This window comes from Oncorhynchus tshawytscha, linkage group LG16, assembly GCF_018296145.1.
Source record: "Oncorhynchus tshawytscha isolate Ot180627B linkage group LG16, Otsh_v2.0, whole genome shotgun sequence".
Taxonomy (NCBI): Eukaryota; Metazoa; Chordata; class Actinopteri; order Salmoniformes; family Salmonidae; genus Oncorhynchus; species Oncorhynchus tshawytscha.
The window spans coordinates 80,356,365-80,382,830 of NC_056444.1; the positions used below are offsets into that span (position 1 = coordinate 80,356,365).

The 26,466-nt window shown below is 42.3% G+C and overlaps 1 protein-coding gene across 2 annotated transcripts; it reads left to right on the plus strand.

Annotated features, from left to right (window-relative positions):
* Nucleotides 1–585: 585 nt before the first annotated feature.
* Nucleotides 586–26,443, plus strand: LOC112216396 (TBC1 domain family member 22B-like). 2 transcript variants are annotated; one of them, XM_042299749.1, is made up of 13 exons: nt 586–908; nt 2,966–3,022; nt 4,010–4,359; nt 4,527–4,694; nt 8,626–8,696; nt 9,593–9,721; nt 11,720–11,785; nt 16,163–16,277; nt 22,464–22,570; nt 22,722–22,797; nt 22,913–23,040; nt 23,327–23,422; nt 23,696–26,443. In XM_042299749.1, the coding sequence occupies exons 1-13, from the start codon at nt 853–855 to the stop codon at nt 23,822–23,824; spliced, it is 1,548 nt and encodes a 515-aa protein (XP_042155683.1). In that variant the 5' UTR covers nt 586–852; the 3' UTR covers nt 23,825–26,443. The 2 variants fall into 2 exon arrangements, with proteins under 2 accessions (XP_042155683.1, XP_042155684.1); XM_042299750.1 differs by lacking the exon at nt 2,966–3,022 and having other exon boundaries at nt 588–908.
* The last annotated feature ends 23 nt before the right edge of the window (nt 26,444–26,466 follow it).

The window sequence follows — 26,466 nt, forward strand, 5'->3', positions numbered from 1 at the left end:
ATGATATTATATTATTTGACTCCTAGTACCGACTTGTTCTCCATCTTCCTTTAAAATAGTGAGCCAATAGGTTTTCAGCACTTTTATTTCCCCGACTGATCAAAACTCTTTCTCTTGTGTGCTCTGCAGCAGACATATAGTGAGCAATAAGTTTGGAACATCCAATCGCAATACACATTGAGTCGTGAGAATCGCAATTACATATCGTATCGGCACCTGAGTATCGTGAAGTGGACAATATCGTATCGTGATGTCTCTGGCAATTCCCAGCCTTAGGAACAAGGTCTACAAAATGATTGCTTCTGCTTTGAAATATATGGAAGTCTATGTACTTGTTCTCATGCTGATTTGTTTCTGTTTGGAAAAATAACCCTGTCCCTTACGAAGTACTAACTATGTAACATAAAATACAAGCCAAGAGAAGACCTCAGGCTAGCTAGTTTACTATTTATTACACCTTAGTCATAATAACATAATAATAACCAATGTTTATTTTCCCGGCTTCATGAATGTTTACTTGTAACGCCACAAGATGAAGGATGCGTGTTCAGAGAAGGTTGACTCTGTCTCGCCATAGTATTCCTATTGGTAAGCGTCTATGCACCTGTTAAACCCGTCCGCCAATCACACGTCCATGTAAAAGTGTCCAAGATGGCGACCTCCATCGTTCTGTATTATACGTTCTCGCCAATTGCAACAAAATAACATTATTGTCACATGTCAAAACGTTGTTGTTGGTCGCAGAAAATACAACACGGTTTAGTATATTGAATCGGAAACGTTCAAATCGTCTCCAATGCTGTGTACATTTGTAGAACTGCGCGCGGTGATGGTCTGAGGGGATTTCCAAGCATGGCCACCGATAACAGAATTCATTTCTGGAGGAAAAACGCAAAGGTTCCAGGGAGGTAGGTTTCAGTTCTCCCTCTCGTCAATGATAACAATCTCGTGATTATTAAGATTAGAATGGTGTATTCTGATAAGGAGTTAATAACTCTGCATTTTAGTGGGCATAACGTCGTTGATTTTGCGTCATTACAGTGCCATTAAAGGTTAATAAAACATATGCTTAATAGCCCTGTTTGATGGATAGTTTATAAAGCCTTTGACAATAAAGAAGTGATGGTCTTTGTTGCACTAGAGCACTTATTAGAGCTCATATGAGGTCACAATCATGCCTTTGTCTTGGCTAACATATGTTGTTACCTAAACGTTACCTATACAGCCTATGGTTCATACAACATGTCAGGTGGTCTGTAACGGGGGAATGTTGACATGTAGCATATGCAGCAGACTGAGAAAAAATCATTTCAGAAACGTCTCCAACTAGTAGATTGGCATATAGCCTTTCTTGTGGAACCCCTTTACCGGTGAGAAAATCAACACAATGTGTCTGTCTAATTATGGCCCATGATGAGGTATCACAATGTATCTCTTCAGAAACGATCATAAGGGGAAGTTGATTTACAACATTGCAGCTATTAGAGTTGACAGTCATTTCTGGTCAAGAGTGAGGATCTTGATTTATTCATTTTAAACTCTTGAACCTAGTTTAAATATTTCAGTAGAATGCTTTTTGAAAAATCAAACGTTTTCATGTTGTTTCTGTGAACAATTAGCAAATAACGTTATTCTATCCCAACAGGCTACATTTGAGTTTTCTGAAGTAATATGATCCATTAATATAGATACATAATGTTGAATGGAAAGTACAAATCATTCTGGTTACAGGTTTATCCTCCGGGTTGGTACTTTTCTTTAATAATCTTGAGCCCTTCTAAGTCACTAATTGAGTCAGTCACATGGGGGATGGGAGAACAAAGATGTCAGTCACATTGGAAATGCATGACCAAGGCCCATATTCACAAAGTGCTGATCCAGGATCAGTTTAGCCTTTTAGATCACAATGAATACAATTATATAGACAGGGGTGACCATGCTGAATCAGCATACCTACTCTAAAAATGCTTTGTGAATTACAGGCCTCAAATCAGCCCAGGCAGTTGAATGGCTGTTTTCCTGCCAGGCTGCCCGGGTCTGTTGAGGCTCCAGGGCAAGGGTAGGGTGTGGTGGGTACCAAGGTAATGTGAGGAGTCTCTAAGGAGTGGGTGTTGCCTTTGGTGAGGAAACAACACTGTTACGTAATAAGCCATTATGAGATACCATCCAGACATGATAGGGCATTACCATTGTGCATTTTACACAAATATACAGTCTGTAAATAAATACATTATATTAAAAGGTTACTAGGTAAAGTCAAGATTCTACAAATATCCCCGAAAGACACAGCTGATGAGCCATTTTACTACAACATGAGCTATTATTGTGTCAAAGACCCAGTGACTTGACTAATTCGGTTATCTACACAACGTAGCCTAGATAACATTTGGCTATTTCCCCCTCGACGGAGCTTGGTTCACATCAGAACACAAAGGGAGACAGGCACACAGGCGCCTTTGGACTGTGTTGCAGGTCACAGCTCTTGTAGCATCATCAGATGAGTGCTCAACATGCTAGCATCCGCTGAACAGGATACTCTCTCCATGGGGTGGCAGTAAGTCTGTCACTCGCACTGGCAAGCTGTTCACAGAATCTCTTAAAGCTACAGTATATACCTACAGTACTACTGTAACAACCATTATCCAAAACCAAAACAGAAGTTAGATTAATATTTTAGGAGCGAGCTAAGAAGTCCTCAGTATGCCCATTATGGTTGCTCTGGGGGGACCTATGCTTTTCAACCTGTAAAATTCATAATGACTATAATTTTTTGTATTATTATTATTTTTTTTTTAAACATTTTATTTAACTTTTATTTAACTGGGCATGTCAGTTAAAAACAAATTCTTATGTTACAATGACGGCCTTATGACCAACATTGTCAATGAATCATGAAAAGAGGCCTCAATGGGCCCACGTTCTCCCAGTGAAGTACAGCTAGGCTACTGCTCTTTCCCCTCTACAGTATACAGCCAGTTTATGGAGCACAGCATCCTCCCCTTGACCCCAGAATCCACCGCACGTAAGTGCTCTGCATAGCTGATCTGCATGGAACCCACAGGGATTTATACTATATGTCATTCAGCAGATCTTCTTTTATTTAACCCTTTATTTTTTAAAAATTGTTTCAACATAGATTTTCGCATGCTTAGTTTAGATTGTTGACGTTCGTGTCTTGTCTGTTTTGCCAAGCCTTTGAATATGTGTGGATGGTAATTGTTTAGTTTGATTGTTCCACGTTATTATATTGATCTTTTTTTTTTTTACACTATTCCTTTTTATACATTTTTGTTCAGCGGTTCCTTTTTATATTATATATAGTGAGAATACAAAACATTATGAACACCTGCTTTCCATGACATAGACTGACCAGGGGAATCCAGGTGAAAGCTAGGATCCCTTATCGATGTCACTTGTTAAATACACTTAAGTGTAGATGAAGGGGAGGAGACAGGTTATAGAAGGATTTTTTTTAAAGCCTTGAGATGGATTGTGTATGTGTGCCATTCAGAGGGTGAATGGGTAAAACTAAAGATTTAAGTGCTTTTGAACATGGTTTGGTAGTAGGTGCCAGGCGCACCGGTTTGTGTCAAGAACTGGAACGCTGCTGGGTTTTTCACGCTCAACAGTTCCCGTGTTTATCAACAATGGTCCACCACCCAAAGGACATCCAGCCAACTTGACACAACTGTGGGAAGCATTGGAGTCAACATGGGCCAGCCTCCCTGTGGAACGCTTTCAACACCTTGTAGAGTCAACATGGGCCAGCATCCCTGTGGAACGCTTACAACACCTTGTAGAGTCCGTGCCCTGACGAATTGAGGCTGTTCTGAGGGCAAAAGGGGGAGGTGCAACTCAATATTAGGAAGGTGTTCTTAATGTTTTGTACACTCAGTGTATATTGTGAATGTATCATTGTGTGTTTACCATGAGACAGCTGTAGCTGCTCAATGGTTTCTTCTTTATACCAGTGGCACGTTGATTAAACGTTTTCATTTTCTCTCTGCAGGTTTCCTAAAGACACTCCAAAGGCAAATAATCTCAAGTCCAAAAAGGCGTCTAGTTTCCACGAGTTTGCCCGCAGCACAAACGATGCCTGGGACATCGACGATGAGGAGGATGAGGACTTCTTAGCTCCCATCCATCCCTCATCTCTCCCGCCCACCCTGCTCTCCACACACCAGGTACCTCCTCTTCCTCCACAACAACCCATTAACACCACCATTGAGCCAGACACAGGGCCAGGACCTGCAGACCGGCTGGCTCCCCCAACAGCAGAGGTCCGCCTTCAGCATGAGGAGGCCAATGGCAGAGTGGTGGTGAAGTCCAGCAGTGAGGCCCAGCTCAACACCAATACAGGTAATGAACAGGACACTAAAGTCAGGGGTGGGTTTTAGGGAACATGTGTTATCCCATTTAAGATATTGCTCATTATCAACTCAATACTGCCTTGATATGGTCAGTAATCTGCTCTTTGTGACTTGTCACTCTGCAGTCCCATGATCCTCCACTCTCTTCCTCCACAGTGCGTTCCACTCTGCAGAAGCAACAGTCTCTCCCAGTCCGCCCCATCATCCCGTTAGTCGCCAGAATCTCTGACCAAAATTCATCGGGGGCCCCAATCATGACAGTGCGAGACAAGAGTCGATTGGACAAATTCAAATACCTTCTGTCCTGTCCTAACACCGACCTCGGTGAGACTCAACACCCTATACATTGAACAAAAATATAAACACAACATGGAAAGGTTTGTTTCCATGTTTCATAAACTGAAATAAAAGATCCTACAAATGTTCCATACACACAAAAAGCTTAATTCTGTCAAATGTTTTGCACAAATGTATTTACATCCCTGTTAGTGAGCATTTCTCCTTTGTCAAGATAATCCATCCACCTGACAGGTGTGACATATCAAGAAAACGGATTAAACAGCATGATCATTACACAGTTGCACCTTGTGCTGGGGACAATAAAAGGCCACTCTAAAATGTGCAGTTTTGTCACACAACACAATGTCACAGATGTTTCAAGCTTTGAGGGAGCGTGCAACTGGCATGCTGACTGCAGGAATGTCCACCTGTTACCAGATCATTTAATATGAATATCTCTACTATAAACTGCCAACAAACATCATTTTAAAAGATTTGGTAGTATGTTCAGCCCGCCTCACAACCACAGACCACATGTATTTTTTTATTTTTTTATTTATTTCACCTTTATTTAACCAGGTAGGCTAGTTGAGAACAAGTTCTCATTTGCAACTGCGACCTGGCCAAGATAAAGCATAGCAGTGTGAACAGACAACACAGAGTTACACATGGAGTAAACAATTAACAAGTCAATAATACAGTAGAAAAAAGGAGAGTCTATATACATTGTGTGCAAAAGGCATGAGGAGGTAGGCGAATAATTACAATTTTGCAGATTAACACTGGAGTAATAAATGATCAGATGGTCATGTACAGGTAGTATATTGGTGTGCAAAAGAGCATAAAATAAAAGAAATAAAAACAGTATGGGGATGAGGTAGGTAAAAATGGGTGGGCTATTGTAGATGACCTGGAGCCAGTGGGTCTGGCGACGAATATGTAGCGAGGGCCAGCCGACTAGAGCATACAGGTCGCAGTGGTGGGTGGTATAAGGTGCTTTAGTGACAAAACGGATGGCACTGTGATAAACTGCATCCAGTTTGCTGAGTAGAGTGTTGGAGGCAATTTTGTAGATGACATCGCCGAAGTTGAGGATCGGTAGGATAGTCAGTTTTACTAGGGTAAGTTTGGCGGCGTGAGTGAAGGAGGCTTTGTTGCGGAATAGAAAGCCGACTCTTGATTTGATTTTCGATTGGAGATGTTTGATATGAGTCTGGAAGGAGAGTTTACAGTCTAGCCAGACACCTAGATACTTATAGATGTCCACATATTCAAGGTCGGAACCATCCAGGGTGGTGATGCTGGTCAGGCGTGCTGGTGCAGGCAGCGAGCGGTTGAAAAGCATGCATTTGGTTTTACTAGCGTTTAAGAGCAGTTGGAGGCCACGGAAGGAGTGTTGTATGGCATTGAAGCTCGTTTGGAGGTTAGATAGCACAGTGTCCAAGGACGGGCCGGAAGTATATAGAATGGTGTCGTCTGCGTAGAGGTGGATCAGGGAATCGCCCGCAGCAAGAGCAACATCATTGATATATACAGACAAAAGAGTCGGCCCGAGAATTGAACCCTGTGGCACCCCCATAGAGACAGCCAGAGGACCGGACAGCATGCCCTCCGATTTGACACACTGAACTCTGTCTGCAAAGTAATTGGTGAACCAGGCAAGGCAGTCATCCGAAAAACCGAGGCTACTGAGTCTGCCGATAAGAATATGGTGATTGACAGAGTCGAACGCCTTGGCAAGGTCGATGAAGACGGCTCCACAGTACTGTCTTTTATCGATGGCAGTTATGATATCGTTTAGTACCTTGAGCATGGCTGAGGTGCACCTGTGACCAGCTCGGAAACCAGATTGCACAGCGGAGAAGGTACGGTGGGATTCGAGATGGTCAGTGACCCGTTTGTTGACTTGGCTTTCGAAGACCTTAGATAGGCAGGGCGGATATAGGTCTGTAACAGTTTGGGTCCAGGGTGTCTCCCCCTTTGAAGAGGGGGATGACTGCGGCAGCTTTCCAATCCTTGGGGATCTCAGACGATATGAAAGAGAGGTTGAACAGGCTGGTAATAGGGGTTGCGACAATGGCGGCGGATAGTTTCAGAAATAGAGGGTCCAGATTGTCAAGCCCAGCTGATTTGTACAGGTCCAGGTTTTGCAGCTCTTTCAGAACATCTGCTATCTGGATTTGGGTAAAGGAGAACCTGGAGAGGCTTGGGCGAGTAGCTGCGGGGGGCGGAGCTGTTGGCCGAGGTTGGAGTAGCCAGGCGGAAGGCATGGCCAGCCGTTGAGAAATGCTTGTTGAAGTTTCGATAATCATGGGTTTATCGGTGGTGACCGTGTTACCTAGCCTCAGTGCAGTGGGCAGCTGGGAGGAGGTGCTCTTGTTCTCCATGGACTTCACAGTGTCCCAGAACTTTTTGGAGTTGGAGCTACAGGATGCAAACTTCTGCCTGAAGAATGGCGTATGGCGTTGTACGGGTGAGCAGTTTGCTGATGTCAATGTTGTGAACAGAGTGCCCCGTGGTGGTGGTGGTGGGTTTATGGTATGGGCAGAAATAAGCTACAGACAACGAACACAATTGCATTTTATCGTTGGCAATTTGAATGCACAGAGACACCGTGACGAGATGCTGAGGTCCATTGTTGTGCCATTCATCCTCCACCATCACCTCGTGTTTCAGCATGATAATGCACGGCCCCATGTCTTATGAATCTGTACACAATTCCTAGAAGCTGAAAATGTCCCAGTTCTTCCATGGCCTGCACACTCACCAGACATGTCACCCATTGAGCATGTTTGGGATGCTCTGGATCAATGTGGACGACAGCATGTTCCAGTTCCCACTAATATTCAGCAACTTCACACAGCCATTGAAGAGGAGTGGAACAGCATTCCACAGCCCACAATCAACAGCCGGATCAACTCTTTGCAAAGGAGATGTGTCACACTGCATGAGGCAGATAGTGGTCACACCAGATACTGGCTGGTTTTCTGATCCACACCCCTACCTTTTTTTAAGGTATCTGTAACCAACAGATGCATATCTGTATTCCCAGTCATGTGAAATTCGTAGATTAGGGCCTAATGAATTTATTTCAATTCACATCTTTCCTTATATGAACTGTAACTCGGTAAAATCTTTGAAATTTGTTGCATGTTGTGTTTATATTTTTGTTCAGTGTAGATTGAGGAAGCTAATGGAAGGCCAATGTTCTATTTACAATGTTTGTATTCTCATTCTATTATTTACAATGTACAGTATGTATTCTCATTCTATTATTTACAATGTGCAGTATGTATTCTCATTCTATTATTTACAATGTGCAGTATGTATTCTCATTCTATTATTTACAATGTGCAGTATGTATTCTCATTCTATTATTTACAATGTGCAGTATGTATTCTCATTCTATTATTTACAATGTGCAGTATGTATTCTCATTCTATTATTTACAATGTGCAGTATGTATTCTCATTCTATTATTTACAATGTGCAGTATGTATTCTCATTCTATTATTTACAATGTGCAGTATGTATTCTCATTCTATTATTTACAATGTGCAGTATGTATTCTCATTCTATTATTTACAATGTGCAGTATGTATTCTCATTCTATTATTTACAATGTGCAGTATGTATTCTCATTCTATTATTTACAATGTGCAGTATGTATTCTCATTCTATTATTTACAATGTGCAGTATGTATTCTCATTCTATTATTTACAATGTACAGTATGTATTCTCATTCTATTATTTACAATGTGCAGTATGTATTCTCATTCTATTATTTACAATGTACAGTATGTATTCTCATTCTATTATTTACAATGTGCAGTATGTATTCTCATTCTATTATTTACAATGTGCAGTATGTATTCTCATTCTATTATTTACAATGTGCAGTATGTATTCTCATTCTATTATTTACAATGTGCAGTATGTATTCTCATTCTATCTCCTGGGCCTTGTGATCCACAGAGGAGCTCCGGAAGCACAGCTGGTCAGGCATTCCACGAGAAGTGAGGCCCATCACATGGAGGCTCCTCTCTGTAAGTACCATGATGACCTTTGACCTACTCTCTGTAAGTACCATGATGACCTTTGACCTACTCTCTGTAAGTACCATGATGACCTTTGACCTACTCTCTGTAAGTACCATGATGACCTTTGACCTACTCTCTGTAAGTACCATGGTGACCTTTGACCTACTCTCTGTAAGTACCATGGTGACCTTTGACCTACTCTCTGTAAGTACCATGATGACCTTTGACCTACTCTGTAAGTACCATGATGACCTTTGACCTACTCTCTGTAAGTACCATGGTGACCTTTGACCTACTCTCTGTAAGTACCATGATGACCTTTGACCTACTCTCTGTAAGTACCATGATGACCTTTGACCTACTCTCTGTAAGTACCATGATGACCTTTGACCTACTCTCTGTAAGTACCATGATGACCTTTGAAGTACCATGATGACCTTTGACCTACTCTCTGTAAGTACCATGATGACCTTTGACCTACTCTCTGTAAGTACCATGATGACCTTTGACCTACTCTCTGTAAGTACCATGATGACCTTTGACCTACTCTCTGTAAGTACCATGATGACCTTTGGCTAAGCTGGAGATCACACACAAAGCAGTATGACGATATGTTGGGGTGGGTTTCACATCCTATCTTTTTTAAGATGTTTTAATTTTATTTTTACTTGTTCAACAAAATGTCTTTCTCTGAGCAATTGTAGCAGTGTGAAATAATACCACTTCCCAAATAATCACTGCATGTATGTGACAACTGCACACACATTGCTCTTGGTATTTGTTGCGATATGTTCAAAATTCTCTTATCACACTTCCTGTTCTGGTACTGTTAATATCTTCAAGAGTATTTCCTCTTGATTAATAAACAACATGTTTTCTTCTTGTCATTTCTATCATGGCAGGGTTACCTCCCAGTCAACATGGAGCGCAGAGACCTGGTGCTGAAGAGGAAGAGAGATGAGTACTTTGGTTTCATTGAACAGTATTACCACTCCAGGACAGACGAGACTTACAAAGACACATATAGACAGGTAATAGATGAATCACCAAATCCTAATATATCAATGTTTACCAGTGTTTAAGTAGATCATACCTACTGTAGTGAGTCAGTGTTTAAGTAGCATATGCCTACTGTAGTGAGTCCGTGTTTAAGTAGATCATACCTACTGTAGTGAGTCAGTGTTTAAGTAGATCATACCTACTGTAGTGAGTCAGTGTTTAAGTAGATCATACCTACTGTAGTGAGTCAGTGTTTAAGTAGATCATACCTACTGTAGTGAGTCAGTGTTTAAGTAGATCATACCTACTGTAGTGAGTCAGTGTTTAAGTAGATCATACCTACTGTAGTGAGTCAGTGTTTAAGTAGATCATACCTACTGTAGTGAGTCAGTGTTTAAGTAGATCATACCTACTGTAGTGAGTCAGTGTTTAAGTAGCATATGCCTACTGTAGTGAGTCAGTGTTTAAGTAGATCATACCTACTGTAGTGAGTCAGTGTTTAAGTAGATCATACCTACTGTAGTGAGTCAGTGTTTAAGTAGCATATGCCTACTGTAGTGAGTCCGTGTTTAAGTAGATCATACCTACTGTAGTGAGTCCGTGTTTAAGTAGATCATACCTACTGTAGTGAGTCCGTGTTTAAGTAGATCATACCTACTGTAGTGAGTCAGTGTTTAAGTAGCATATGCCTACTGTAGTGAGTCCGTGTTTAAGTAGATCATACCTACTGTAGTGAGTCAGTGTTTAAGTAGATCATACCTACTGTAGTGAGTCCGTGTTTAAGTAGATCATACCTACTGTAGTGAGTCCGTGTTTAAGTAGATCATACCTACTGTAGTGAGTCAGTGTTTAAGTAGATCATACCTACTGTAGTGAGTCCGTGTTTAAGTAGATCATACCTACTGTAGTGAGTCCGTGTTTAAGTAGATCATACCTACTGTAGTGAGTCAGTGTTTAAGTAGAATATGCCTACTGTAGTGAGTCCGTGTTTAAGTAGATCATACCTACAGTAGTGAGTCCGTGTTGAAGTAGATCATACCTACTGTAGTGAGTCAGTGTTTAAGTAGATCATACCTACTGTAGTGAGTCAGTGTTTAAGTAGAATATGCCTACTGTAGTGAGTCAGTGTTTAAGTAGATCATACCTACTGTAGTGAGTCAGTGTTTAAGTAGATCATACCTACTGTAGTGAGTCAGTGTTTAAGTAGATCATACCTACTGTAGTGAGTCAGTGTTTAAGTAGATCATACCTACTGTAGTGAGTCTGTGTTTAAGTAGATCCTACCTACTGTAGTGAGTCAGTGTTTAAGTAGATCATACCTACTGTAGTGAGTCAGTGTTTAAGTAGTTCTACCTACTGTAGTGAGTCCGTGTTTAAGTAGATCATACCTACTGTAGTGAGTCCGTGTTTAAGTAGATCATACCTACTGTAGTGAGTCCGTGTTGAAGTAGATCATACCTACTGTAGTGAGTCCGTGTTGAAGTAGATCATACCTACTGTAGTGAGTCAGTGTTTAAGTAGATCATACCTACTGTAGTGAGTCAGTGTTTAAGTAGATCATACCTACTGTAGTGAGTCAGTGTTTAAGTAGATCATACCTACTGTAGTGAGTCTGTGTTTAAGTAGATCCTACCTACTGTAGTGAGTCAGTGTTTAAGTAGATCATACCTACTGTAGTGAGTCAGTGTTTAAATAGTTCTACCTACTGTAGTGAGTCCGTGTTTAAGTAGATCATACCTACTGTAGTGAGTCCGTGTTTAAGTAGATCATACCTACTGTAGTGAGTCCGTGTTGAAGTAGATCATACCTACTGTAGTGATTCAGTGTTTAAGTAGATCATACCTACTGTAGTGAGTCAGTGTTTAAGTAGATCATACCTACTGTAGTGAGTCAGTGTTTAAGTAGCATATGCCTACTGTAGTGAGTCCGTGTTTAAGTAGATCATACCTACTGTAGTGAGTCCGTGTTGAAGTAGATCATACCTACTGTAGTGAGTCCGTGTTTAAGTAGAACATGCTTTGTTTCCACAGATCCACATTGATATTCCGAGGACAAACCCACTAATTCCACTTTTCCAGCAGCCTGCGGTACAAGAGGTGAGCTTCTCTCTCTCAGCTCTTCATACTATTTGCCTGGCTTGGATAGGCAACAATTCATTGTTTATATTTTTTGTATATAGATGGGTTTTTTAATACACTGGTTCCAAAATGGTTCTTCAGCTGTCCCCATAGGAAAACCCTTTTTGGTTTCAGGTAGTTTAGTTTATTAATTCGACCATTTAAAAAAAACAAGCACACATACAACTCAAAAGCCATACATGCACATGAATAAAATCATAGAGGATAACACACAATAAAGTCTGAGACTTATTTCCATTGTGGTCCTCTTGAGACAAGATGGCTAGACAAGATCCAACACAGTATGGCAGTGAAATAATAAAACAAAAACATAGAAGAAGTACATCTATCTCATCAAAAACAGAGAAGAAGAACATCTATCTCATCAAAAACAGAGAAGAAGAACATCTATCTCATCAAAAACAGAGAAGAAGAACATCTATCTCATCAAAAACATAGAAGAAGAACATCTATCTCATCAAAAACAGAGAAGAAGAACATCTATCTCATCAAAAACAGAGAAGAAGAACATCTATCTCATCATTCCAGTTACATCATAGGGGTTATTCATATGATGACACAGAAGACATCAAACATGTTTTTACTTTATTTTTTAAAACTGCCCAGAGAGGACGTTGTTTTTATAGGCAGAGGCAACTCATTCCATTCTGAGGCTCCAATATACAAGAAAGTACCTTTCCCAGCATTACTCCTGAACCCAGCACCTGATCTGGTGCTGTGATTGTGTGCATCCCTAACACGAGGAAAGTAATCACTTAGATATCTGGCCGCTGGACCATAAATACTCCTGTACACCAAACCTAGTCTAATCTAGGACACCCTAGCCTCAACAGGCAGCCAGTTTAGTTCCTGAAAGCAGCTCCTGCCTCAGCTCCTGAGTACGTGGACTCACCTTCAATACTACCCTGATCAGCTTATTCTGGGCTATCTAGAGCTTCCCCTTCATAAGTTTAGATAAGCCCCCAAACCAGGAAGTACTAGCATAGTCAAAATGGCATTGAATGAGGGCAGTAGCTAGCACTTTCATGGAGTCCTTATCTAGCAGCTTGGACTTTCTAGCCAAAAACTCCTGGCATTAACCTTCCCTAGCACCTTATTGGCCATGCTCACACCTCCCAAGCTTCCATCAAGGATACATCCATCAAGGATACATCCCACTCTCATTTCAGACGACCTACACAATTTAGGTCTGGCTCCAAAAAAAATTGCTTCCGTTTTCCCTAAGTGCAGAGATAGCTTATTATCTCCAAGCCATTTGCTTATGTTAGTAAGCTCTGTGCTAAGTATGCTCTCCAACATTGTTTTACTTTTGTGAGACACCAGAATTGTGGAGTCATTTGCATAAAGAAAAAGACGGCATGAACAAACATCTTTCATATCATTAATGTACAACAAAAACAGAAGGGGCCCAAGCACGCTCCCCTGCGGAACGCCACAACTCATTGGTTTTGCCTGAGACAGTGAACCATTAACCTCTACTACTTGCTCCCTTCCCGATAAATAGGACTTTACTCAGCCTAGAGGAATACTGCTTGACCACAGTGCCTCCAGTTTGGAGATTAGGAGACAAGTGGTTAACTGTATCAAAGGCCTTCTGTAGCTTAACCCCAGTGCCTCCAGTTTGGAGATTAGGAGACAGTGGTTAACTGTATCAAAGGCCTTCTGTAGGTCAAGCAGTACCATTCCACACAGATTTCCCCCATCAATCTCTTTCCTGATGAAGTCAGTCAAGTAAAGTAGACATGAATCAGCGGAGTAGGTTTTTCTAAAACCCGACTGAAAATCATACATTAGACCCTGTTTGTTAACATATTCATACATTTGCTCATGTACAATTCTCTCCAGGATCTTTGATGTTACACGGAGGATAGATACAGGCCTATAATTCCCAGGGTCAGACTTTATCCCCTTCTTATACAGCCGTATAAATTTAGCTTGTTTCATGTCCCTGGGAAAGGTGCCTTGTTCAAGAGAGAGATTAATGATATGCGTAATACAAGGGCCAATTTGCTCAGCAGAATCTATTAGAAACCTTGCAGGAATATTATCCAGGCTTGTGGCTTTGGAGCATGTAAGCTCTGCCAGCATACTGACTATTTTGGCTGTTGCTTCCTTTGCAAAATAAAAAGAGTTTGGCTGAACCCCTAACTCTACATGATACTTCTTGACCTGGTTGCTTCCATACAAACCAGAACTGGTGGGCAGCTTGCTAACCAGCTTGCTGGCAACAGAAGTAAAAAAAGAGTTGAATTCATTGGCAACCTCTGCTTTTTCATATACCATCTCCCCCTTGATGTTCAGTCCAATACTGTTTAGTTTGTTTTTGGTAGTACTAATACAGCCTAATTCCTTAAATGATTTCCAAAGATTTTTAGGGTCATTTTTGTTCTCAATTATTTTCTCAGCAAAGTAACCCCTCTTAGCTTCATCCATCCTGCTCTGTGCTTCATCCATCCTGCTCTGTGCTTCATCCATCCTGCTCTGTGCTTCATCCATCCAGCTCTGTGCTTCTTTTCTGTGACGTTTATATAGGACAAAATCAGGATGCTCTTGAGAGTTCTTACATTTTTTAAAGGCCTTATTCCTTGCATGGATAGATTCTAGAATCTCATGATTAAACCAAGTTCTAGATCTCTGCTTTACCATGACCAGCCTAATGGGAGCCATCACATTCACCACATTAAGGAATCTACATTTAAAGACTTCCCAGGCACTACACTATCTAGCACAGGTGACCAGTCAATTTGACCCACTTCCTCCCTAAACATTTCAACACAGTATTTTTTGAGTCCTCTGATTCTAATGGTTTTGTGACACTTAAATATATCTTTAAAAATCCTCCTTGTGCAAAATGTAATATAATGATCACTGATTCCATATACTATTACTCCACTCTGCGATATTTTTAGATTTATCAGACACCAATATTAAGTCAATCGTACTTTGCGCTGTTTCACATATCCTGGTGGGATCTTGTATCATTTGGGTCAGAGCAAGTGATCTACAAAAGTGCATAAATACATTGTGGGTTGGGCTATTCTTTCTGCAGACATCAGTATTGAAATCCCCTAATTATTTCCTTCACCAGGGAATCATTACAGTTTGACAACACAATTTCAAGACCTTCATAGAATGCATTCTGATTGGGCGGCCTATAACACACCCCCAACAAAATCGGCTTGGTTTTGGGATGGCAGATATCCAGCCAGACAATCTCCAGATCAGCGCTTAAATCCGATCTGACGTTAAAAGCAATATCGGATCTTACAAACACACATATCCCCCCACCATTCCGATTCCGATCCTTCCTGACAACAGAGTAATTACCCATCTCAATTTCTAAGTCACAAACAGATGAATCCAACCATATCTCAGTAAAACATAAGACACCCACCTCTGATTTGCAAACCAACAGGCGTATCTCATCGATCTTCGGTAGTAGACTTCGGACGTTTAAGTGCACAAAATGTAAGCCTTTCTTCCCAAAGGCCTCATTGAATTCCTGATCCACTTGTAACTCGCCTCCCACTGCGCTGCCATCTTCCCACTGCACTGCCTCTGGTGGCGCCTCTGTTGCCATGGAGCACCCCTCCTCAGGTGCTACTCCATCGTCCTCACCACCGTGTCCCCCCGTCACTCGCCTCTGGTGGCGCCTCTGTTGCCATGGAGCACCCCTCCTCAGGTGCTACTCCATCGTCCTCACCACCGTGTCCCCCGTCACTCGCCTCTGGTGGCGCCTCTGTTGCCATGGAGCACCCCTCCTCAGGTGCTACTCCATCGTCCTCACCACCGTGTCCCCCCGTCACTCGCCTCTGGTGGTCTCCGCTCCGCTGTGGACCCCCCCTCCCCCTCCTCCGATGCACTCTCCACCCTCAGTAAGTCCTCTGGTCCCACTCCACCTTCAATGCTCACGCACCCTGCGGGTACAGCACACCGACAGCAACGGTAAGCTTCATTGACCCCATGTCCAAAGCTAGAATTTGCGGCATTTTAGATGAATCCACTGCACGCGTTCCAAACATACCAAAGCTTTGCTGTTACTCTTCATACAACGTTCACAAGAGGAGCCTGGGTGCAGTTTGATGGGGTTTGTGATAAAGTGAGGTACAGGGCATTGATGGATATCACCCGAAATAGGTAGAACTATTTTGGGTTCCATGTAGAACCCCCTGTGGAATGGGTTCCACACGGAACCCCTTTCTTCAAAGGGTTCTCTTATGGGGACAGCTGAAGAACCCTTTTTAGGTTCTAGATAACACCTTTATTTCTAAGAGTGTATACGTGTAATATCTCGTTGGATTGTATCCATGCCTGTCTGTGCCTTGTGTTCATCAGGTGTTTGAGAGGATCCTCTTCATCTGGGCTATCCGCCATCCAGCCAGCGGCTACGTCCAGGGAATCAATGACTTGGTCACTCCATTCTTTGTGGTATTCCTTTCCGAATTTGTTGGTAGGTTGGCTGGTGGATGATGTGTCGTAGATTTGCTGAACCAGACGAGGCTTTTCCATATGAAATGAAAATGGCCACTGAATCCTCTGACAGGGTGTCCAATAATCTTGTCTTATATTACATTTCTGAAGGATTAATATACAGGTAACTGCCAAAATAAAGGAAACACTTGAGTAAATGAGAGATACAAAATTATATTGAAGGTAGGTGCTTCCACACAGGTGTGGTTCCTGAGTTAATTAAGTATTTAAGGCCATGTATAAAATGCCCAGATGCCCTTTATTTTGGCTACCATGGCTAGAAGAAGAGATATCAGTGACTTTGAAAGAGAGGCCTCAAAGGAACCTAGAGTGTTTAAAGGGTTTGTATATCTCTCAAATGTGTCGTACTGCCCTGAACAAGGCAGTTAACCCACTGTTCCTAGGCCGTCATTGAAAATAAGAATTTGTTCTTAACTGACTTGCCTAGATAAATAAAGGTAAAAAATAAAATAAAAAAGTCACCAGATCTCAACCCAATTGAACACTTATGGGAGATTCTGGAGCGGTGTCTGAGACAGTGTGTTCCACCACCATCAACAAAACTCCAAATAATGGAATTTCTCACAGAGAATGGTGTTGTATCGCTCCAATAGAGTTCCAGACACTTGTAGATTCTATGCCATGGTGCATTGAAGCTGTTCTGGTGGCTCGTGGTCGCCCAACGAATCAAATCAAATCAAATTAATTTATATAGCCCTTCGTACATCAGCTGATATCTCAAAGTGCTGTACAGAAACCCAGCCTAAAACCCCAAACAGCAAGCAATGCAGGTGTAGAAGCACGGTGGCTAGGAAAAACTCCCTAGAAAGGCCAAAACCCAGGAAGAAACCTAGAGAGGAACCAGGCTATGTGGGGTGGCCAGTCCTCTTCTGGCTGTGCCGGGTGGAGATTATAACAGAACATGGCCAAGATGTTCAAATGTTCATAAATGACCAGCATGGTCGTATAATAATAAGGCAGAACAGTTGAAACTGGAGCAGCAGCACGGTCAGGTGGACTGGGGACAGCAAGGAGTCATCATGTCAGGTAGTCCTGGGGCATGGTCCTAGGGCTCAGGTCAGTTGAAACTGGAGCAGCAGCACGGCCAGGTGGACTGGGAACAGCAAGGAGTCATCATGTCAGGTAGTCCTGGGGCATGGTCCTAGGGCTCAGGTCCTCCGAGAGAGAGAGAGAGAGAATTAGAGAACGCACACTTAGATTCACACAGGACACCGAATAGGACAGGAGAGGTACTCCAGATATAACAAACTGACCCTAGCCCCCCGACACATTAACTACTGCAGCATAAATACTGGAGGCTGAGACAGGAGGGGTCAGGAGACACTGTGGCCCCATCCGAGGACACCCCCAGACAGGGCCAAACAGGAAGGATATAACCCACCCACTTTGCCAAAGCACAGCCCCCACACCACTAGAGGGATATCTTCAACCACCAACTTACCATCCTGAGACAAGGCTGAGTATAGCCCACAAAGATCTCCGCCATGGCACAACCCAAGGGGGGGCACCAACCCAGACAGGATGACCACATCAGTGAATCAACCCACTCAGGTGACGTACCCCTTCCAGGGACGGCATGAGAGAGCCCCAGTAAGCCAGTGACTCAGCCCCTGTAATAGGGTTAGAGGCAGAGAATCCCAGTGGGAAGAGGGGAACCGGCCAGGCAGAGACAGCAAGGGCGGTTCGTTGCTCCAGAGCCTTTCTGTTCACCTTCCCACTCCTGGGCCAGACTACACTCAATCATATGACCCACAGAAGAGATAAGTCTTCAGTAAGGACTTAAAGGTTGAGACCGAGTTTGCGTCTCTGACATGGGTAGGCAGACCGTTCCATAAAAAAATGGAGCTCTATAGGAGAAAGCCCTGCCTCCAGCTGTTTGCTTAGAAATTCTAGGGACAATTAGGAGGCCTGCGTCTTGTGACCCTAGCGTACGTGCAGGTATGTACGGCAGGACCAAATCAGAGAGATAGGTAGGACCTAGCCCATGTAATGCTTTGTAGGTTAGCAGTAAAACCTTGAAATCAGCCCTTGCTTTGACAGGAAGCCAGTGTAGAGAGGCTAGCACTGGAGTAATATGATCACATTTTTTGGTTCTAGTCAGGATTCTAGCAGCCGTATTTAGCACCAACTGAAGTTTATTTAGTGCTTTATCCGGGTAGTCGGAAAGTAGAGCATTGCAGTAGTCTAACCTAGAAGTGACAAAAGCATGGATTAATTTTTCTGCATCATTTTTGGACAGAAAGTTTCTGATTTTTGCAATGTTACGTAGATTAAAAAAGCTGTCCTTGAAATGGTCTTGATATGTTCTTCAAAAGAGAGATCAGGGTCCAGAATAACGCCGAGGTCCTTCACAGTTTTATTTGAGACGACTGTACAACCATTAAGATTAATTGTCAGATTCAACAGAAGATCTCTTTGTTTCTTGGGACCTAGAACAAGCATCTCTGTTTTGTCCGAGTTTAAAAGTAGAAAGTTTGCAGCCATCCACTTCCTTATGTCTGAAACACATGCTTCTAGCAAGGGCAATTTTGGGGCTTCACCATGTTTCATTGAAATGTACAGCTGTGTGTCATCCGCATAGCAGTGAAAGTTAACATTATGTTTTCGAATAACATCCCCAAGAGGTAAAATATATAGTGAAAACAATAGTGGTCCCAAAACGGAACCTTGAGGAACACCGAAATTTACAGTTGATTTGTCAGAGGACAAACCATTCACAGAGACAAACTGATATCTTTTCGACAGATAAGATCTAAACCAGGCCAGAACTTGTCCGTGTAGACCAATTTGGGTTTCCAATCTCTCCAAAAGAATGTGGTGATCGATGGTATCAAAAGCAGCACTAAGGTCTAGGAGCACGAGGACAGATGCAGAGCCTCGGTCTGATGCCATTAAAATGTAATTTACCACCTTCACAAGTGCCGTCTCAGTGCTATGATGGGGTCTAAAACCAGACTGAAGCATTTCGTATACATTGTTTGTCTTCAGGAAGGCAGTAAGTTGCTGCGCAACAGCCTTTTCTAAAATTTTTGAGAGGAATGGAAGATTCGATATAGGCCGATAGTTTTTTATATTTTCTGGGTCAAGGTTTGGCTTTTTCAAGAGAGGCTTTATTACTGCCACTTTTAGTGAGTTTGGTACACATCCGGTGGATAGAGAGCCGTTTATTATGTTCAACATAGGAGGGCCAAGCAAAGGAAGCAGCTCTTTCAGTAGTTTAGTTGGAATAGGGTCCAGTATGCAGCTTGAAGGTTTAGAGGCCATGATTATTTTCATCATTGTGCCAAGAGATATAGTACTAAAACACTTGAGCGTCTCTCTTGATCCTAGGTCCTGGGAGAGTTGTGCAGACTCAGGACAACTGAGCTTTGAAGGAATCAGGCTTGGTCCTGTTTGTGGGTGATTTAAAGAGGAGTCCGTAATTTGCTTTCTAATAATCATAATCTTTTCCTCAAAGAAGTTCATGAAATTATCACTGCTAAAGTGAAAGTCATCCTCTCTTGGGGAATGCTGCTTTTTAGTTAGCTTTGCGACAGTATCAAAAAGGGATTTCGGATTGTTCTTATTTTCCTCAATTAAGTTAGAAAAATAGGATAATCGAGCAGCAGTAAGGGCTCTACGGTACTGCACGGTACTGTCTTTCCAAGCTAGTCGGAAGACTTCCAGTTTGGTGTGGCGCCATTTCCGTTCCAATTTTCTGGAAGCTTGCTTCAGAGCTCGGGTATTTTCTGTGTACCAGGGAGCTAGTTTCTTATGAGAAATGTTTTTAGTTTTTAGGGGTGCAACTGCATCTAGGGTATTGCGCAAGGTTAAATTGAGTTTCTCAGTTAGGTGGTTAACTGATTTTTGTCCTCTGGCGTCCTTGGGTAGACAGAGGGAATCTGGAAGGACATCAAGGAATCTTTGTGTTGTCTGTGAATTTGTAGCACAACTTTTGATGTTCCTTGGTTGGGGTCTGAGCAGATTATTTGTTGCAATTGCAAACGTAATAAAATAGTGGTCCGATAGTCCAGGATTATGAGGAAAAACATTAAGATCCACAACATTTATTCCATGGGACAAAAGGTCCAGGTCCAGCGTATGACTGTGACAGTGAGTGGGTCCAGAGACATGTTGGACAAAACCCACTGAGTCGATGATGGCTCCGAAAGCCTTTTGGAGTGGGTCTGTGGACTTTTCCATGTGAATATTAAAGTCACCAAAGATTAGAATATTATCTGCTATGACTACAAGGTCCGATAGGAATTCAGGGAACTCAGTGAGGAACGCTGTATATGGCCCAGGAGGCCTGTAAACAGTAGCTATAAAAAGTGATTGAGTAGGCTGCATAGATTTCATGACTAGAAGCTCAAAAGACGAAAACGTCATATTTTTTTTTTGTAAATTGAAATTTGCTATCGTAAATGTTAGCAACACCTCCGCCTTTGCGGGATGCACGAGGGATATGTTCACTAGTGTAGCCAGGAGGTGAGGCCTCATTTAACACAGTAAATTCACCAGGCTTAAGCCATGTTTCAGTCAGGTCAATCACATCAAGATTATGGTCAGTGATTAGTTCATTGACTATAATTGCCTTTGAAGTAAGGGATCTAACATTAAGTAGCCCTATTTTGAGATGTGAGGTATCATGATCTCTTTCAATAATGACAATAATGGAATGGAGGTGGTCTTTATCCTAGTGAGATTGCTAAGGCGAACACCGCCATGTTTAGTTTTGCCCAACCTAGGTCGAGGCACAGACACGGTCTCAATGGTGATAGCTGAGCTGACTACACTGACTGTGCTAGTGGCAGACTCCACTATGCTGGCAGGCTGGCTAACAGCCTGCTGCCTGGCCTGCACCCTATTTCATTGTGGAGATAGAGGAGTTAGAGCCCTGTCTATGTTGGTAGATAAGATGAGAGCACCCCTCCAGCTAGGATGGAGTCCGTCACTCCTCAGCAGGTCAGGCTTGGTCCTGTTTGTGGGTGAGTCCCAGAAAGAGGGCCAATTATCTACAAATTCTAACTTTTGGGAGGGGCAGAAAACAGTTTTCAACCAGCGATTGAGTTGTGAGACTCTGCTGTAGAGCTCATCACTCCCCCTAACAGATGGGGCCAGAGACAATTACTCGATGCCGACACATCTTTCTAGCTGATTTACACGCTGAAGCTATGTTGCGCTTGGTGATCTCTGACTGTTTCATCCTAACATCGTTGGTGCCGACGTGGATAACAATATCTCTATACTCGCCAGTTTTAGCTTTAGCCAGCACCATCTTCAGATTAGCCTTAACGTCGGTAGACCTGCCCCCTGGTAAACAGTGTATGATCGCTGGATGATTCGTTTTAAGTCTAATACTGCGGGTAATGGAGTCGCCAATGACTAGAGTTTTCAATTTGTCAGAGCTAATGGTGGGAAGCTTCGGCGTCTCAGACTCCGTAACGAGAGGAGTAGAGACCAGAGAAGACTCGGCCTCTGACTCCGACTCGCTGCTTAATGGGGAAAACCGGTTGAAAGTTTCTGTCGGCTGAATGAGCGACACCGGTTGAGCGTTCCTACAGCATTTCCTTCCAGTAACTGTGAGAAAGTTGTCCGGTTGCGGGGACTGTGCCAGGGGATTTATACTACTATCTGTACTTACTGGTGGCACAGACGCTGTTTCATCCTTTCCTACACTGAAATTACCCTTGCCTAACGATTGCCTCTGAAGCTGGGCTTGTAGCACAGCTATCCTCGCCGTAAGGCGAGTACAGCGACTGCAATCAGAAGGCATCATGTTAATGTTACTACTTAGCTTCGGCTGTTGGAGGTCCTGACGAATCGTGTCCAGATAAAGCGTCCGGAGTGAAAAAGTTGAGGGAAAAAAATATATATATATATATAAACGGAATTAAAAAGTTAAAACCGTAAAGTTGTCAGGTAGCAAAATAGGTTGGCAACAAAACGCACAGCAACTCGAAAACAAGTCTGCAAGTTGTGACCGGAAATGACAACGCCCTATTAAAACACTTTGTTGGTGTTTCCTTTATTTTGGCAGTTACATGCATTCATTTTTTCCCCCCTGCGTAGTTATTTTTCAGCATTGCAAACCGGCACCTCTGCTTCCATGAATGTGTTGGATGTAGGGCTGGATGACTGTGATATTTGCGGTTTGTTTCTACAGAGGAGGATGTGGAGAATTTTGACGTAGCGTCCTTGCCTCTTGACACCCAGAGGAACATTGAGGCAGACAGCTTCTGGTGCATGACCAAGCTGCTGGACGGAATACAGGTTGGTATCTAGAATGTTATTCAGTTATTTTCTCCATCTGTGCCAATGGTATTTATTCCGAACCTCTGTCTCCAGCAGCCCCCCCCCACAATCACAAATAAAATCCTCCTCGTGATGTGTTGTTGGTATTATTGTTGTTGTATCTGTACAGGACAACTACACTTTTGCTCAGCCAGGGATACAGAACAAAGTTAAAGCTTTGGAAGAATTGGTCAGCAGAATCGATGGTGAGATATGGTCTCCTCGTGTTGTTTACAGTGTCTGAGACCAGTGTGTATTATTTCAGATGACCTCAGGGTCAGTTTTCATCTCTCTGTGGGGCTGTGTCCTTTTCTCTCTCAGAGGACATACACAACTACTTTAAGAGGTATGAGGTGGAGTACCTGCAGTTCGCTTTTCGTTGGATGAACAACCTGCTGATGAGAGAGCTGCCTCTACGCTGCACCATACGCCTCTGGGACACCTATCAGGTGACACACACACACACACACCCAAGCACTCGCACACACACACACATACACACACTCGCGCGCGCACACAAGCACTCGCGCGCGCACACACACACACAAGCACACACACGCACACACACGCGCATACACACACACACACCCAAGCACTCGCACACACACACACACACACACACACACATATAGATATTTGCATTCAACGTTTGCATGTAGATCTGAATGTTTGTGGGATTTACATAGATGATGTGTACGTGTTCATCACATGCTGACCTGTCGTTTATCCCTGTAGGCTGAACAAGAGGGCTTCTCCCACTTCCACCTCTACGTCTGTGCTGCTTTCCTGATCGAGTGGCGCAAAGAGATCCTCTCCATGGTCGATTTTCAGGTACCATTAATTCTGTCAACTGTTGAACTGTTTGTACAGTACTCGAGCAGGTTCTGTTGATCAAGGTATTTGAAAACATATGACCTTTTTTTCTATGGCCTGACAGACCCTCCAGTGAAAAGCTCTCATTAAAAAAATGATCTGTATATTTCAGTGTTCATGACACTTTGCAGATGGTGCCTGTGACTGAGGCCCATCAGGGATTATTCACACACATCCCATCCAGTTCCAAAAATGGTGCTTATGTCATAAAATGTGTCTCTGCCTTTCCAGGGTCTTCTCATGTTACTCCAGAACCTTCCTACAATCCACTGGGGGAATGAGGAAGTGGGCCTTCTCCTGGCTGAAGCATACAGACTCAAGTATATGTTTGCTGACGCGCCCAATCACTACAAAAGATAGGCCTCTATGCCACTGGTTCTTAAACTCTTTTTTTAACCGTGGCACACCTTGATAGGATAAAACATTGTGCTGCACACCTACAATTTCCCTATTCATGTAGTGGTAATAGCATGCATCTTACATGATCCATACTGCAAATCACCTATTTTCTGTGACAAAAATTTTTTATAGGTTAAATGGAGTTAATTTGATCGTTCCTTAATCTGAATGTGTGTCTACCCCTTAAAGAGTGTCCTGTGAATCCGAGTTAGATTTTTTTTTTATCGGTCCGGTAATATCTGTCTGTTACAAATATATATATATAAATATATATATATATATATATATATTTTTTTTTTTTTACGGTTTGGGCTACATATGAACAGTTTTCTGCACTGTTAAAGGTGCAACCACGGACACAAAGCCACGCTCCGTTTGTTTCTACGGCAACGGCTGTGGTACAGCTAAACCTAATCAGACTTGGTTATGCTAATTGTTCTCACAGGCGAAGTAAAGGGATATATAAATGTATTTTCTCGTGATGCGCGCCCCTCAAATGATACAAAATGTAACAACAGCCTGAGCGCACTGGACTTGAAACAGCCACACAGATGGAACCATGTGCCATTCAATGTATTATCTGAACGGCGCTGGTGCTCCCAAGTCCAAATTCCACAGTCCCCCCCCCCCTCAAGGCACAACAGTGTGCTGCGTCACACAGGTTGAAAACCACTGCTCTATGCACTGGTGAACAGATTGTAAAACAAGAGTTTGATATGTAGGTTTTTAATCCTCTGACATGACTGACGGACATACTGTAAAATACCTATAGATTATTCACTCAAAAACCCTGGCCTGAACTACCAATTGTACAATATTTTTCTTGCTGTCTTTCTCTGTTAATAATTGCATTGGCAAGTTTCATTCCACTGACTCTGCAGTGTATTATCTTAGAGTCAGTGGCTTGAACGTCTCAGTAGTAGTCTGTTACAGTTCACGCCGTAGGCATCGAGTAGGATCCTGGCATACAGCTGTGAGTTCTGCTGTTGGAACTCTATACTGTACTGTGTAAATGACTGGTATTTTAATCTGGAAGGGATAAGTACTTGGCTAATCGGTTAATGGCTAGTTCAAATTAATTCATACTGGCGTTAAATCAGTATTGTTTGTCTCAAAAGTTTTAACCGAACTCTGAATGGATGATGTTGACAGTTTGATCATCCTTTAAGTTTCAGAGAGAATATACTTGAGTTATTTTGTTTGTCGTTTGTTTATGACAAGAGTTCTGTGGTAAAGCTAGCTCACATATATTTGACCACTTTGTCCCCACTTGTTCCCTTCGTGGATATATTGAGTCCAACAAAAGGCCAGTCTGAATATCTAGTGAAGAAATGGTCAAATGTAGTACAACGTGATACGGGAGGAGTCACAGCTGTTACTAATAGCCGCTCCGTAGACCAGAAAAAAGGTGCTTTATTTCAGGGCTTATCTATAGGGGTGCCATATTGAATCCCAAGGCCTCAATGTGAATCGGATGAGAATAGCGACCTTTAATTGTTGATGTATTGTTGTAAAGTTTGGACTAGATATAAAGTATTAGTTGAACTAGATATAGCTGGATTTTATCATCTGATTATTTGCTATTTTGTTTAGTAATCGTCAGACTTCAATTTTCTTTCTAGATTATATGAAACTGTGGCACGTATGAAAGTTGATCAATTGGATCAAAAATGAATTTGTCATTTGCAACTGAATGAGACTTGTCTACCCTTCAAATAGTGTAAACCTGAAGGGGAGCTGACACTTTACCAAATGTATATTGTGTATGTTTGTGGTGTTCATAACAATGCGATGCAAATGTTGCTTTGTCTTTTTCCTCTTCCTGAAGAAATATACAAACCAGTGCAATCTAAATCAACAATCTGCAACACGATGTAATGACCATCCAGGAAGCTCTTCAGATAGGAGAGAAAATGACTGTTGTACTTCCCTGTTTGTGGTTTGCAACAGCATCTACTCTTATTTAGTAATGGTTAACTTAAACAGTTATCTGTAAACTTTATAGAAGTGAAAATTGTGTATATTAAGAATTCAAATGTTCAGATTTGTTATATAGTAATCGACTGTGTTTTGCCTTGACTCTGAGGGTTGCTAATGCTGATGGGGATTTTCAGAGGAGACTTTTAATAACCCTCCCTACACAGTTACTTGATCTATTGAAAACGGTGTCCTGTGATATCAACACAGCTGTATTTCAAGCCTTTGTTATAAGAATATGTATTGCTCTCTTTCTTTTACTGTCTAACATGGAAAGCTGAAATGTTGTCATTTGACCTTTTGTTTTGTGTCAGTTGATATTGGGGTTATGTAGTAGCCTACCAGTTGATATTGGGGTTATGTAGTAGCCTACCAGTTGATATTGGGGTTATGTAGTAGCCTACCAGTTGATATTGGGGTTATGTCGTAGCCTACCAGTTGATATTGGGGTTATGTAGTAGCCTACCAGTTGATATTGGGGTTATGTAGTAGCCTACCAGTTGATATTGGGGTTATGTCGTAGCCTACCAGTTGATATTGGGGTTATGTCGTAGCCTACCAGTTGATATTGGGGTTATGTCGTAGCCTACCAGTTGATATTGGGGTTATTAGCCTACCAGTTGATA

Coding starts and splice junctions, on each gene's coding strand:
- LOC112216396 (XM_042299749.1), top strand. CDS start 853: ATGGCCACCGATAACAGAATTCATTTCTGGAGGAAAAACGCAAAGGTT. Junction 11,786..16,162: donor AGCAGCCTGCGGTACAAGAG/GTGAGCTTCTCT, acceptor TGTGTTCATCAG/GTGTTTGAGAGGATCCTCTT. Junction 23,041..23,326: donor GCCTCTGGGACACCTATCAG/GTGACACACACA, acceptor TTATCCCTGTAG/GCTGAACAAGAGGGCTTCTC.